Here is a 16,879-nt window from a genome sequence, read left to right on the forward strand (position 1 = left end):
AAATAAATTTTAAGTTGTTTAAAGTGACATGCCCTATTTGAATCATGAAAGTTTATTTTGGACTTGACTGTCCCTTTAATGTAATCACAAATTGCTTTGTTTTGTTTTACTATATTTTAACCCCATCAAAAAGGTAGTAAAAGTTGCACTCATGGAAACCCACTTTCTGCTGCAGATAAGGATATGGTCAGTGATTAGAGCATATGCACATATGCTTGCTCTCCTCTGCACAACTTATTACTATTATATATTTTTACAAATGTTTCCCATTACTTATTTACCTGTAGTTTAATACCTGAATAATATATTTATGTCTGTGACTTAGATAAGCCTAGGTATTTTTATCATTTAAAATCTTTTCCTTTATTTACAAAAAAATTGTTTTGTTTCTATTTTCAGTTTCAACGGCCACATGATTATTCACCTCCATTTCGGTTTGGCACAGTCCCAAATGGAAGCACAGAAAGGAATATTAGGAATAATTACCCAGACATGCATCAGTATATGGTGAAATTTAATCAAAAAGGTGTTCAGGATGCGCTGCTCAGCTTAAAGACTGGGTGAGTGTGGCTGGTTTATTGAATCCCCTCATGTCTTACGTGATGTACAGACACTGCAGTGCATTGTCATTATTTCCTTTGCTTGCTATTCCTGTAATGTGCCTCTGAAATTGACTTTTTCCTCTTCATACAGTGAGGCTTTTTATAAATCTACACCTGTAACACGCGCCACAATTATTGTTTGATCACCACAGGAGCGCAATGCATTTTTACTAGCAAAATAACCATTTGAAATTATTTGAATGAATGTATTTTGTATGCAGGGATTACTTTATCATGCATAAATACAAATGGCTAATATGCCCCTTTAACATAATGCACTATAGGAACATGTTTACAAACCCCTATTACATCAGCTGTTGCTAGGTAAAACATGTAATTTATTCCTCTAGATAGAACACTGCTCCAACCATGTAAAATGTGTCTCTTAAATGCTTTTTTGTTTATATTAGACCAAGGTATAAAGGGGCGCTAACATAAAGATAATACGATCTCTGAGATACACTTATGTTCAACAGTACAAATTTTCGACTAGATTACGAGTTTTGCGTTATGAGTGAAAAAGCAGCGTTATGGGTTATAGCGCTGCTTTTTCACTACCGCTGCTATTACGAGTCTTGTCAAAAAAGCTGTACCGCACACTTTTTGACTGTAACGCAAATTCATTTACACAATTTGCGTAGTCTTTTTTCACTGGGACTTCCATAGCGCCGATATTACAAGCTTTTTCTGGGAGGCCACAAAGTGAGCGTTACAGCCTATACCGCAAGATTCGTAACGCAATCTAAAGTCAGTAGTTATGAGTTTTACGCTACAAAGCTGTAGTATAATACTCATAACTAAAGTGTTAAAAAGTACACTAACACCCATAAACTACCTATTAACCCCTAAACCGAGGCCCTCCCGCATCGCAAACACTAAAATAAAATTATTAACCCATAATTTGCCGCTCCCGACATCGCCGCCACTATAATAAACATATTAACCCCTAAACCGCCGCACTCCCGCATCGCAAAGACTAGTTAAATATTATTAACCCCTAATCTGCTGCCCCTAACATCGCCGCCACCTACCTACATTTATTAACCCCTAATCTGCCGCTCCGGACATCGCCGCCACTATAATAAACATATTAACCCCTAAACCTAACCCTAAATCTAACCCTAACACCCCCTAACTTTAATATAATTAAAATAAATCTAAATTAAACCTACTATTAATAACTAAATAATTCCTATTTAAAACTAAATACTTACCTGTAAAATAAACCCTAAGCTAGCTACAATATAACTAATAGTTACATTGTATCTAGCTTAGGTTTTATTTTTATTTCACAGGCAAGTTTGTATTTATTTTAACTAGGTAGAATAGTTATTAAATAGTTATTAACTATTTAATAACTACCTAGCTAAAATAAATACAAATTTACCTGTGAAATAAAACCTAACCTGTCTTACACTAACACCTAACCTTACACTACAATTAAATCAATTACCTAAATTAAATACAATTACCTAAATTACAAAAAAACAAACACTAAATTACACAAAATAAAAAAAGAAATGATCAGATTTTTAAACTAATTACACCTAATCTAATAGCCCTATCAAAATAAAAAATTCCCCCAAAAATAAAAAAAAACCTCTAGCCTAAACCAAACTACCAATAGCCCTTTAAAAGGGCCTTTTGCAGGGCATTGCCCCAAAGAAATCAGCTCTTTTACCTGTAAAAAAAAATACAAACAACCCCCAACAGTAAAACCCGCCACCCACACAACCATCCCCCCAAATAAAATCCTAACTAAAAAAAACTAAGCTCCCCATTGCCCTGGAAAGGGCATTTGGATGGGCATTGCCCTTAAAAGGGCATTTAGCTCTTTTTCAAGTGCCCAAACTCTAACTTAAAAATAAAACCTACCCAATAAACCCTTAAAAAAAACTAACACTAACCCCCGAAGATCCACTTACAGTTTTGAAGACCGGACATCCATCCTCAATGAAGCCGGGAGAAGTCTTCATCCAAGCTGCAAGAAGTCCTCAATGAAGCCGGGAGAAGTCTTCATCCAAGCCGGCAGAAGTGGTCCTACAGACAGGCAGAAGTCTTCATCCAGATGGCATCTTTTATCTTCACCCATCCGGTGCTGAGCGGGTCCATCTTCAAGACATCCGGCGCGGAGTATCCTCTTCAATCGAAGTCTTCTTCCAGAATGAAGGTTCCTTTAAGTGACGTCATCCAAGATGGCGTCCCTTGAATTCCGATTGGCTGATAGAATTCTATCAGCCAATCGGAATTAAAGGTGAAAAAATCCTATTGGCTGATGCAATCAGCCAATAGGATTGAACTTCAATCCTATTGGCTGATCCAATCAGCCAATAGGATTGAGCTCGCATTCTATTGGCTGATTGGAACACAAAGATGGATATAATGTACATAGCAAAGGGTTACTCACATGTTGATAGAGCACCCTTATGTTTATATTGTTTGTTATTGGTTCCTCTGCTCCTGGATCTTTCATCTCTGACATGTGTCCTCCTTGGCATTACCTGCAATTGGTGTCCTGTTGGTTATTATCTGCATATTGTGTCCTGCGGCTGATTACCTGTATATTGTGTCCTGTGACTGATTACCTGTATATTGTGTCCTACTGGTCATTGTCTACATATTGTTTACTTTCTACTGATCACTTGCATAGTGTGTCCTATTGGTCATTGTCTTCATATTGTGTCCTACTGGCCATCATCTGCATATTGTGTCTTACTGACCATCATCTGCATATTGTTTCCTACTGATCATTAAATGCAAATTGTTTTCTGCAGCTGATTATCTGCATATTGTGTCCTACTTTATATTATCCACATATTGTGTCCTACTAACCATCATCAGCATATTGTACCATACTAACTGTTATCTGCATATTGTGTCCTACTAGCCATTATCTACATATTGTGTCCCACTGACCATTATCACATATTGTGTCCTACTGCCCATTATATGCATTGTTTCCTGCTGCTGATTGTCTGCATATTGTGTCTTGCCGACCATTATCTGTACTTCGTGTCCTATTGATCATTATCTGCATATTGTGTCCTACTGACCATTATCTAGATATTGTGTCCTGCTGGTTATTATCTGCATATTGTGTCCTACTGACCATTATCTACATATTGTGCTCTACTGGCCATTATCTGCATATTGTGTCCTACTGCCCATTATCTACAATTGTGTCCTGTTGGCCATTATCTGCATATTGTGTCCTACTGACCATTATCTACATTTTTGTGCTACTGACCATTATCTACATATTGTGTCCTACTGACCATTATCTACACTTTGTGTCCTATTGATCCTTATCTGCATATATGGTTTCATACTGGACATTATCTACATATTGTGTCCTACTGACCATTATCTACATATTGTGTCCTACTGACCATTATCTACATATTGTGTCCTACTGACCATTATCTGCATATTGTGTCCTATTGACCATTATCTGCATACTGTTTCCTACTGACCATTATCTACATATTGTGTCCTACTGACCATTATCTGCATATCATGTCCTACAGGCCATTGTTTACATATTGTGTCATGCTGACCATTATCTGCATATTGTGTCCTACTGACCATTATCTACATATTGTGTCCTACTGGCAACTATCAACATATTGTGTCCTACTGACCATTATCTGCATATTGTGTCCTACTGACCATTATCTGCATACTGTTTCCTACTGGCCATTATCTACATATTGTGTCCTACTGACCATTATCTTCATATCATGTCCTACAGGGCATTGTTTACATATTGTATCCTGCTGACCATTATCTACATATTGTGTCCTACTGACCATTAGCTACATATTGTGTCCTACTGGCAACTATCAACATATTGTGTCCTACTGACCATTAGCTACATATTGTGTCCTACTGGCAACTATCAGCATATTGTGTCCTACTGACAATTAGCTGCACTTTGTGTCCTATTGATCATTATCTGCATACAATGTCCTACTGGCCATTATCTTCATATTGTGCCCTACTGGACATTATCTACATATTGTGTCCTACTGGCCATTATCTTCATATTGTGTCCTACTGGCCATTGTCTACATATTGTGTCCTACTGGCCAGTATTGGTATATTGTATCCTGCAGATGATTGCTTGCATATTGTGTTCTACTGGTCTTTATGTACATATTGTTTCCTGCTGTTTGTCTCAGTCTGCATATTGTGTCCTACTATCTGCATACTCTGCTGCTCCCTTTTTATATATATATACTGTCCTGTTGGCCAATTTTCCTGCATTGTATGTCCTGTTGACTATTTTGTATATTGAGTAATACTTGCTGTTGTCTGATGTGTGTTCTATTGGCTATACCCATCTGGACTTTGCCACTAGCTTCATCTTTTCTTAGGTCTGTTGTTTCTGGACTTCTGGACTAGCCCTTTCTTGGTTTGTATCACAGAGTGTGTGTGCCTTCACAGAACACAATTTTGCAAATATACAAGCAGATAAAGAAAATGTCTTTTGTGAAACAGTTGGGTTAGTGGATGCTGTAGATCAGTAGCAATGGAATTAGCTGACAGGTCAAAGCAGCATTAGGTGCCAAAGTGATAGCCGCACATGCAAGACAATGGGTTGATTTATCATATGTCGAGCAGACATGATTTGCTATAGCATAAGCTGTCAGCATTTATCATTGCACAAGCATTTCTAGTGAAATGCTTGTGCAGTGCTGCCACTGCTCACTGGTGGCCAATCAACCACTAGCAGGGGCTGTCAATCATCCTGATCGGATAGGGATGATTTCAATCTGCCACATAAAAGGTGGCGGACAGGTTAAGGAGCAGCTTCTTAACTATCCATCACACCAGTGTGCCCTCTTTATTAGTAGAGCCTACTGACACTTATTATTAATGCTTAAGTGACTCTAGTTGCTTCACCTATCCAAGTAAATTAAACATAAGTCAAAGGAGATTGGGTCAAGGAAAGCCCATTTTAAATGCAGAAACATTTCAGTTAGAGTTGAGCCATCTCACCTTATTAAAGTCAAAATATCCTTCATGCCTATACCTGAGTCCTTGCTTTTGTCTACCTACTTCAGATGTAAGCATGCAAGGATCTAAAGAGACTAAGAGAACAGAAGTCATGGGTGTAAGTCACAGAGTTTATTGGAGGAAGCAGAAAAAAAAACTCACCGATGAGAGCAACAAAGTGAAGTTGGTAGGATGAGTACCTTTATTTTTATTTTTAAATATATTCTGTTAATGAATTGCTTATTCATTTTCAGGGCCCTATAGGGGGGTGCACTTGTATGATGGGCATTAGCTCATTCTATATGTTCCGCAAAGCCAAGAGAATTGGCAGACTAAATTCCTTATCTGCCACCAAATTCTGTCTCACCCGACAGCTTATGATTTTTTTTGTGTCTTGTCTGTTAGCTAAGGTTATCTGTGAATATGCCACCATGTGTAACATAAGTATCATACAAATAATACACTTATTGTACAATGCAAATAAGTGACCACCCAGCATATAAAGATTGCAATAAAGTAACAGCTCTAGAAAATGTAACAAAGAGATTCTTCAATTCCCTCATTCAAATAATATTGGAGAAATCAAATAATTATAATTCACAGGTTTTTCAGTTGAACAATTTTATCTACAAAGTAAGTTAGGTCGAGAATTGTAAATATCAAATCGGCTGTCACTGCTGCGCAACGCTTCAGTAGTGTTAAATTTAAGTCATTCCGTTCATATTGAGTTTTCTGCTCTGATGCTCTAAAGTACCAATATTTGTCAAATCCACAATATTTTATGGACATGAACTGTACTGCCAAGACTGAAAACAACTTTGCCGAAAAAAACTTATCCAAAAGTTCATTTTATCACAGTAATTCTATTACTCAACTAAATGAAAATGAAACACATAAAAAGCACTGTACCATTTTGATTTATGGGAAATGCATTAACCATTGCTGATAATACCATAAAATATCAATATCATATATATTATTAAAAAAGGCAAAATTGGAACATAGAATTTTTAAGCAGAAAGCAGCTTGGCCCATTCCGCTGGCTAGATCTGTTATCTGTTTTAAAAGAAAGAAAAAGTAATGTTATAAAATACTAAAAAATGAAAATGCCCCCTCCCCATTTATCAAGTTTTCATCCAGAAGAGGCAGCCGAAGGTATTAAACAAATTGCTGTGCCATGATCACCTGAGATTGAACAGACCAGAGAATGGAAGTTTGAAGGTGCGATTTACGTGAATGTGATTGCAAAGTAAAAAGACATTAAGATGCTAAGCACAGCTATGGGCTAGATTACAAGTGGAGCGATATTTTAACGTGTGCCGTAAAGGACAAAATGTGCCCATTTACAGGCAGACGTTAAATAACCAACCATTACAAGTGGCTGGTTAATGCTCCTGTGAGCTGGTTAATGAAAAAAATAAAGTTGACTGTTCCTTAATAGAAATAAAAAATATGAGCACTTTTTTTAAAAATAAAAACCTGCACAAAGCAGTTATAAGGGGTTAAAGGGAAAGGATATGGGGTGTTTGAAAAAAAAAAAAAAAAGTGCATTTACATTAAGGTGAATGGGGACTGTGTTATTACTTTAAAAATGTATGTATTTGCTTATATACAATATATTTATGTGTTAATATAAACACATAAATATATATGTATCTATTCATATATATATTTATTTCCCAACGTTACGTGAATCGCCCCTGCACTGCGCTAAGTGCTTTTCTGTGTTTCACGACATGAGAACAAGCCTCCCATTGCAGCCTATGGAAGCCCGCTCTCGTAAGCGCAAGGCTTCTAGACAATGCAGGTAGCGTTTACATTGTGACTTACTTGTAATACCAGCACACATTTATATGTGCAGGTATTACTGAGTGGACGCAAATATCGTGCTCATGAAAGTGCAATATTGTGCTCTGCTCGTAATCTAGGCCGATATATATACAGTATATTTACCATTCTCATAGTTATAGAGGGTCATAATAGATTTCCTGTTCCACAGCAGTTATCTCCATTGGTCAACTGGTGCCCATGTTTTTTGGTATCTGCCTCCTCTAGCATCTGAGTGGCACTGATGTGGTACCATTATTAACTATGCCAAACATGAATTAGTTATATGGTTGTCACAGCTAATCAAGACCCCTTGATAGATAAAATGATAACTTGTAAAATAAGAACATTGGCTGTATATATATATAGTAAACAAAGTATCTGCACTTACTGGGCTTGTGAAAAAAGAGCTTTATATTATGATGTTTTGGGGCCATTAACCCCTTCTTCAGACCCGAAACGTCACAATGTAAAGCTCTTTTTTTCACAAGCCCAGTGAGTGGGGATTTTTTGTTTACTGGATGAATTAATTTTCCCTGACACCCTGGCAGTTGATATTGGAAGTGTGAGTGCAAATCCATTTGGGACCTCTGATGAAGCGTGGGAGTGCCCATGCGAAACATGTCAGGTGTTTGTCTGCTCATGTCTAAGTGGATGAAATAAACCCCTCAACTTTGATGCAAGATTACCGTTTTTGCAGTGATTATTTTCTTGCATTTAGTATATATATATATACACACACACACAACAACATTTAAAATTAGGGGGAGGCAAAAAGTGAGTTTAAAACCCTCTACTACGCACAAAATATAGAGAAAATAACTCATTGTGTAGTTCATTAACAAATCTAGACAGGCCAGTAGGCTTGTTTTTCCCACAGAAAACATCTGGTGTTGTACCTTTTTGTAAACCTCTGAATTGCATTGTTTCCAATGCAGCAAAGGATTCTGGGTACAATATGCAAATTAATTTAAAATTACACACTTTTTTTATATATATATATATATATATACACACACACATTGGAGCCCTTTCCAGTCAAACACCTTCTCATATAAAATATACCTTTTAACCCTTTTAAAACCTTTTTATTAATGTGAAAATTATATTTTTTTTATTAAAAAGTGCATATATAAATGTAATACTTTATTTTAATGTGCTTTGTGAAAACTATTTTTTTAACTCTTATACTTTACTTCAGGTCTCAAGTCGTGCTAAATATTCTAGTGCAGTTTTGATATTTGCTCTAGCGCAAGCTATAACTTTAGTTACGAGCTAATGTCAGGACGGTCAAGCGATACTGCTTATCACGTCCCGCACTATCATTAGAGCTCCACATAAACAAAACATTAATTTAAATCTTTGACATAGTAATAATTTATTGGTTTGCAGGGATTAATGCTCTTAGCTGCCAGTCACAAATAGTCATAAATATTTATCAGGAATTTAACCACTTGAAAAAAATAATTATATATATATATACTCTCTCCTGCCCAGAGTGCTTAAATTATCCCTGGATGGACCCCATTGGGGGCAATAGGTGGTGACATATATATGTACAAGGTCAGCTCTATAATTGGACCAGGATTGACCATGGGACCAGTCAGCATTTCAAAGTGGTGGCATATGGGACAAACATTTAGATTATGGTGTTTTTTTCATGAGAAAATGCCCTATGTGAAATTTTAATCTGCTGAACTTTAATCTTCAGAATTGTGGACTATGGTTGGGTTAAGTTTGTAGTGGGCAGAAAGTCTTGAGTCATTCCTAAATACACAAAAATACTGTATATGGACATACTATCAACCGGTTTCATATCTTATTAATCTAACTTCTCATATCAATACAGGACACCTAAAATGTATTAGAATTTGAACAGAAGCATTTGACTGTCTTTATATTTCCACTACAACATGTACCTATCTTTATGTGGTATATATATATATATATATATATGTTCTATATTTTAAAAGGCCAAGTGTGTTTGTCCAAAGCTGTCATGCGCAGTAGAGACAGCGCAAGGACAAATACACATGGCCTTGAAACACACCTGATGATCTGCTGTCTGCCTAGTGCAAGAATGGTGGGCAGGGCTGGGACAGGACCCGGTGTGAGTGGACGGGGCCGGGCATGGCGGGGGTGGGAGAGGCCATGGTGGTGGGCGTGGCTGTGTGGGAGTGGGCGTTAGAGAAAGAGTGCAAAAGGGGGGAAAGAGAGGGGGTAGAGAGCAAAAGAGAAGGGGAGAGAGCAAAAGAGGAGGGAGAGAGGGGGGAGAGAGAGCAAAAGAGGCAGAGAGAGTGGGGAAAGAGAGCAAAAGAGAGGGGGAGAGACAGCAAAAGAGAGGATAGAGAGAGCAAAATAAAGGGGGAGGAGAGAGCAAAAGAGGGGGAAGGAGAGCAAAAGAGGGGGGAGAGAGAGCAAAAGAGAGGGTAGAGAGAGCAAAATAGAGAGGGAGGAGAGAGCAAAAGAGAGGGAAGGAGAGCAAAAGAGGGGGGAGAGAGAGCAAAAGAGAGGGTAGAGAGAGCAAAATAGAGGGGGAGAGAGCAAAAGAGGGGGGAGAGAGAGTAAAAGAGAGGGGGGAGAGAGAGTAAAAGAGAGTGAGAGAGAGAGAAAAAGAGAGAGGGGGAGATAGAGAGAGAGAAAGCAAAAGAGAGGGGGGAGAGAGAACAAAAGAGGGGGGGAAAGAGAGAGAGCAAAAGAGAGGGGGGAGAGAGAGCAAAAGAGAGGGGGGAGAGAGCAAAAGAGAGGAGGAGAGAGGGAGCAAAAGAGAGGGGAGAGAGAGACACAAAGAGAGGGGAGAGAGCAAAAGAGGGGGGAGAGAGAGTAAAAGAGAGTGAGAGAGAGAGCAAAAGAGAGAGGGGGAGAGAGAGAGAGCAAAAGAGAGGGGGAGAGAGAAAAAGAGAGAGGGAGAGAGCAAGCAAAAGAGACAGGGAGAGAGAGAGCAAAAGAGAGGGGGGAGATAGAGAGCAAAAGAGAGGGGGGAGATAGAGAACAAAAGAGAGTGGGGAGATAGAGAGCAAAAGAGAGGGGGAGATAGAGAGCAAAAGAGAGGGGGGGATAGAGAGAGAGAAAAAGAGATGGGGAAAGAGAAAGCAAAAGCGAGGGGGGAGAGAGAGCAAAAGAGAGGGGGAGAGAGAGAACAAAAGAGAGTGGGAGAGAGAGCAAAAGAGAGGGGAGAGAGAGAGCAAAAGAGATGGGAGAGAGAGAGCAAAAGAGATGGGAGAGAGAGAGCAAAAGAGAGGGGGGAGAGAGAGAGCAAAAGAGAGGGGGGAGAGAGAGAGAGCAAAAGAGAGGGGGATAGAGAGAGAGATCAAAAGAGAGGGGGAGGGAGAGATCAAAAGAGAGGGGGAGATAGCAAAAGAGAGGGGGAGATAAAGAGTGCAAAAGAGAAGGGGAAGAGAGAGAGCAAGAGAGGGGGGAGAGAGCAGAAGAGAGGGGGAGAGAAAGAGCAAGAGAGGGGGGGAGAAAGAGAGCAAAAGAGAGGGGGGCAGAGAGAGAGCAAAAGAGGTAGGGGGAGAGAACAAGAGTAAGGGGGGAGAGAGCAAAAGAGAGGGGGAGAGAGAGTGCAAAAGAGAGGGGGCGGGAGAGTGCAAAAGAGAGGAGGGAGAGAGCAAAAGAAAGAGAAGGTGAGAGAGAGAGCAAGGGGTGGGACCGCTGTACTGCAAAAAATGGCCCGTGTACACAGGCTTGTGGACTAGTATGTATATATGTATATGTATATATGTATATATATATATATATATGTATATATGTATGAAGAGCAATAAACCAACTGATTAATGATCTAAGTTGGTTTATTTCAGACCACTTATGAGTTTTGTTCCATTAAACACTCTGGGAAAGGTCATTGCATCTAGTGCATTTTAATTGGCTTCCAGTTTCAATTAAGAATACTTGATTGGTTCATCCTTTAATTAAGAAGGCTAGAGAAGAACATCAGCATATTTTGTGAAAACTCAGCTTTATCATGTGATATTGTTCCCCCCTCAGAATCATGTGATATTGTTCCCCCCTCAGAATCATGTGATATTGTTCCCCCCTCAGAATCATGTGATATTGTTCCCCCCTCAGAATCATATGATATTGTTCCCCCCTCAGAATCATGTGATATTGTTCCCCCCTCAGAATCATGTGATATCTATTGTTTTTTTGTTACCTTTTAACAGGCAATACTCTAATATATATCATTGATTTGATACTTTTATTTAATACAGTGTATCACGTGACTGGTGTCATTGCATTATCCTATCGGCATTGACTTGTAGACAGAGTAACGACTTGATATATCCCTTACACACACATTTGAGGTGTGTTACTATATCCCGTTTTGGTTGGTTCCGATATTATGGTCGACAACCAATCACTAAGGCGTAGATACACACCTTCTTTGATTTTGGGTATTGCACACTCCTTCACGCATGCGCTTTGTTTAGGCTTGGACGCCGAGGAAAGCGAATATAAGCTGTGTACTTTAGATATAGTATATTCACCTGAGGAAGCGGTCAAGGTAGACCGGGAAACGCGTTGTGACTACATGTTTACTAAATAAACATTTGTTTTTAACTATATCTTTATCACGGCTGGAGTGATATTTTATACTTGTGAGATTTTTTACCCGGACTTAGCTGCTAGCCCACCTGGTTTGGGCTTTTCTCCCAAGATCAAATACTACGTGAGAAAGTAGCCTGCTAAGGGGTCATAGCTGCAAGACATTTGCAGATCGTATACAGCATCAAGGATTACACTTTCACTACGAGAGAGCAGCTACCTGGACAGCTGTTAATGCTCCAGAATGCCGTTGTAGCACTTCTCAAGTGCCTTACTTCTTGTAAGTACAATTTACGTGTGGGGAGTGAACAACTTTCAATACAGATTCACACTATGTTGGCGCCTTCTTTTCTTTTGTGTTCCATCATGTGATATTGTTCCCCCCTCAGAATCATGTGATATTGTTCCCCCCTCAGAATCATGTGATATTGTTCCCCCCCTCAGAATCATGTGATATTGTTCCCCCCTCAGAATCATGTGATATTGTTCCCCCCTCAGAATCATGTGATATTGTTCCCCCCCCCTCAGAATCATGTGATATTGTTCCCCCCTCAGAATCATGTGATATTGTTCCCCCCCTCAGAATCATGTGATATTGTTCCCCCCTCAGAATCATGTGATATTGTTCCCCCCCTCAGAATCATGTGATATTGTTCCCCCCTCAGAATCATGTGATATTGTTCCCCCCTCAGAATCATGTGATATTGTTCCCCCCTCAGAATTATGTGATATTGTTCCCCCCTCAGAATCATGTGATATTGTTCCCCCCTCAGAATCATGTGATATTGTTCCCCCCTCAGAATTATGTGATATTGTTCCCCCCTCAGAATCATGTGATATTGTTCCCCCCTCAGAATCATGTGATATTGTTCCCCCCTCAGAATCGTGTCTTTGTTCTGCAGAACTGAGCTTCTTCCAGAGGAAAAAAAGAAGTTAATTTAAATATCCATAAAAGTTAATTGTTTTATACTCCAATGGTTTCCAGCTGACTCCCTAAAATACTCATTAGATTTTTGTTTTATGTCTAAATGTTCTGTACTCACATTTCTTCTATATATGTCTAAGTTGTATTCAGTAAAGAGTATCTGAAGATGGCAGAAAAAGTATCTATAGCAATACATCTATTACTATTCATCTAGGCCTCCATTACATATGCAGCGTCGCCCGCAAAATGCCGGCGACGCCAGATTTTACGCGGTTTTGGTATTACATATACGGCGTACCATACAAGTTACGCGCGTATATTTCACCCTTCGGACGTATTTTTTTACCCATAGACTAACATAGAACAGACGCGCAATTTGGTATCCAATATATAGCGTAAGGACTTACGCCCGCAGAATTCAGAAAATCTACTCCATTCTCATCTCGTCACAAACTGCAGGCGCAGCAACCCTTGCACTGACTAAAAAAACCAACGTAACTCTCTGAAGGCCTAACAAACGCATGCGTAATCACATACATATCAGCCGCAAATTTCAAACAGTTAAACCTCTTCTAAGCATTTATTATTCCTCCCCCTGCAAGTGTGTCAAACCAATCACAAACAGCACAACCTCTCATCCTCCATGGACACCTGGCTTGCTCCTTGTGATGTCCCTGGTGTGGGTTCCTCCCTATCCTCTCCCTCCTCCCCCCCTTCTGTCCCCATGTGCACCCTCTGTCCCTCTCCTTGATGTGCCTGGTCTCTGGGGCTCTCGGGCATATCCCCTCCCATCATCCCTTCTAGCTCTCCCCACTCCACTTACTCCCTGACGGGGACCCCACTGCTCCTCCTGTCCTCTACAATACTCCTCTCCCTGCCACTCCTGTCCTCTACAATACTCCTCTCCCTGCCATTCCTGTCCTCTACAATACTCCTCTCCCTGCCACTCCTCTCCCTTCCGCCCTACCTCTCCCTGCCATCCTCACACTTCACACACTCACAATCACTCCCAGTTCAATCACACACAATCACAACCAAACACTCAGCCTATCACACTGTAAAATTGAAATAAAATGCGTGAGGTGTTAGAAAAAAAAAGTGTGGTGTCTTTGTATATGTATGTATACAGAATGTGTGCAATATGTAAAAATATGTGTAAGTGTACAAGCTTAATCAAACAACAATGCGACCTAACTCCTCTGTTTGCACCTCTCTCTCTCTACTCTGACTAATCCTCCACTCCACTGTAGTGTGCTGTAGCTCAAAGAACCATCCAAACACACTGAAGAAAATGGCGGCTGCGCATGGGTTTATATATGAATTTTGAATAGCGTAATTATGTGTCACATTTATTTGAAATCGCGGTTCATTTTTACGAGTGTTAGCCTAATTTGCATAAAACTACTCTTTATTGACACTTTCCGTGGACAAAATACTGGCGTAAGTTACTTGCGACGACTAAAATGTGTATTTGCACACATTTCAGAAGATCGCCAGTTTGTCCTACTTACGCCAGTTTAGCATCTAACGGTGCAGTATATGTAATACCCCGATGTGCGAGGTGAAATTACGGGCGGCGCAGGTTTCCACGCTTGCGCCGAAACCTGCGCCGTATATTTGATCGCGCCCCTAATTGCTTAATGTTATGTTAACTCATTGGTTACATGATAGATCTGTAAAATGTTCTATTGCAGGGTTAAATATTGAATTTTTTTGCTTGTTTAGCAGAGGGCTTTACATGATTTGTTAGTAAAAAGAGTTGGCATACAATGTGATCCTATCATTGTATTATCTATATCTCTGCAGAGCCGCTCTCTGATCTGATAACTCTCTATACAGACTGGTTATGCGTTAAAGCAAATAAAGAGAAATACAAATTAACCTGCCATGATTCAGAGCCTACAATTAAAGGCAAGCTACCACTTTCTGTATTTTTAAAGTAACATAAAATAGTGTTAGAGTCTTTGATTATTGCATATAACTTTGTATTTAAAGGGATAGGAAAGTCATAATTAAACTTGCAAGAATTCAGATGCAGTCATTTTAAGACATTTTAAGTTCACTTCTATTTTCAAATGTGCTTCGTTCTCTTGGTATCCCTTGTTGTAAAAGAATATGCACATATTCTACACTATGGGAGCTGCTGATGATTGGTGCCTGCACACATTTGTCTCTTGTGATTGGCTACCTAGATGTGCTCAGCTAGCTCTAAGTAGTGCAATGCTAAACCTTCAGCAACGGATAACAAGAGAATGAAGCAAGTTTGATAATAGAAGTAAAATGGAAAGTTGTTTAAAACTGTATGTTCTATCCAAATCATGAATTTTTTTTTTTTAGAGTTTTCTGTCCCTTTAAAGGGACAGTATACTGTAAAATAGTTTTTCCCTTAATGTGTTTACAATTGCTTTTTTTACCAACTGCAGAGTAAAAAATTTATGAAAATTAGCTTTTTAAGGCTTATTTGTGTATATTAAAGCTCTGATTTTGTGTTTTGAAGCCACAACCTAATAAAATGGGTTGAGCTTGTAGGTATAATCCGATCTCATTATTTTATCACATTGTGCAAATATACCTGCTTCTTTATCTTATATCTGTCCTTAAAACAATCACCAGTACTTTGAGAGAACAATGGAAAATCAACATTTTATTACCTTATCTCTGCTATATCGCACTGGGAGTGAAATTTCTTCTGCTGGCTGTGTTTACAAAGCTTATCTATAGCTGGTACGCGCGGCCACAAACTTTCAGAATAGGTGGGGATACCACATGCTAAATCAACAATTTCAAATGCCAATATAAGGGTAAAGGAGCTACTTGTAAACAATTTAATACACTCCAGCAGGTAAAATGGATCACTGGGAACAAATTAAAGGGGAGAAAATTTTTGAGTAAACTGTCCCTTTAAGCCCTGTTAAACACATAGTTAAAGTCAGCTTTAGAGCAGAAATGCACTATTGGGAGCTATTTAAACACATACGTTGAGGCAATGACAAGAGGCATATGTATGTAGCCACCAATCCACAGCTAGCACCCTGCAGTATATTGCTCCTCTTGATCCTACCTAGGTATGCTTTTTAAAATGGGATATAAAGAGAACAACACATTTGATAACAGAGGGAAACTGAGGTCTTTTGTTAATTTCTTGTTCTATCTGTATCATAAAAATATAGTTTTAACTTTTATGTCTTTTTAAATATATCTGTTTTAGGAACTATATGCAACAATGTTTGTAACAATGTTTTACATTAAGTTATCAACACACATGCACTCTTTTGAGCATCCCGCCGTATACTCTCATAAAAATGAGCTCATTTCAGCAGATGATAGCAAGGGGCCGATTTATGATGCCCCGAATGGGGCCATCTCTCCCTGTTTCCGCACGAGCCTTCAGGCTCGCCGGAAACAGCAGTTAAGAAGCAGCGCTCTTAAGGCCGCTGCTCCTTAACTGTATCCGCCGCTTATGAGCGACGCACAGCAATCAACCCGATCGAATACGATCGGGTTGATTGACCCCCCTGCTAGCGACGGAATGGCCGCAAATCTGTAGGGGGCGGCATTGCACAAGCAGCTACAGCGTATCATGTCGGACAGACATTGGTAAATCTACCCCAGGAGAAAGATGTAAATGTCAGAACACAAGGGAGCTGTATGTGCGACCTGATTAAAACTAAAGTCTGTGACTTCTGTGTCCCTTAAAATAGACATAAAACCCAATATTTTTCATTCATGATTCACATTAAGGGGCCCATTTATCAAGCTCCGAACGAAGCTTGTGGGCCCGTGTTTCTGGCGAATCTTCAGACTAAAAACCGCTGCTCCATAACCCTGTCCGCCTGCTCTGATGAGGCGGACAGGAATCGCCACAATTCAACCCGACCGAGTACGATCGGGTTGATTGACAACCCCGTGCTGGCGGCCGATTAGCCGCGAGTCTGCAGGGGGCGGTGTTTCACCAGCATGCAATGCTGAATATGGAGAG

At 39.6% G+C, this 16,879-nt stretch overlaps 1 protein-coding gene across 1 annotated transcript in view; it reads left to right on the plus strand.

Moving 5' to 3' along the window:
• The window catches only part of GRIN2A (glutamate ionotropic receptor NMDA type subunit 2A), a 744,878-nt gene that overhangs the window by 681,427 nt on the left and 46,572 nt on the right, over positions 1-16,879 (plus strand). The window contains exon 9 of the mRNA XM_053694267.1: positions 400-560. Coding sequence (XP_053550242.1) covers positions 400-560 — 161 coding nt within the window. The remainder of the gene's footprint in view (positions 1-399; positions 561-16,879) is intronic.

This window comes from Bombina bombina, chromosome 11 (genome assembly GCF_027579735.1).
Source record: "Bombina bombina isolate aBomBom1 chromosome 11, aBomBom1.pri, whole genome shotgun sequence".
NCBI lineage: Eukaryota > Metazoa > Chordata > Amphibia > Anura > Bombinatoridae > Bombina > Bombina bombina.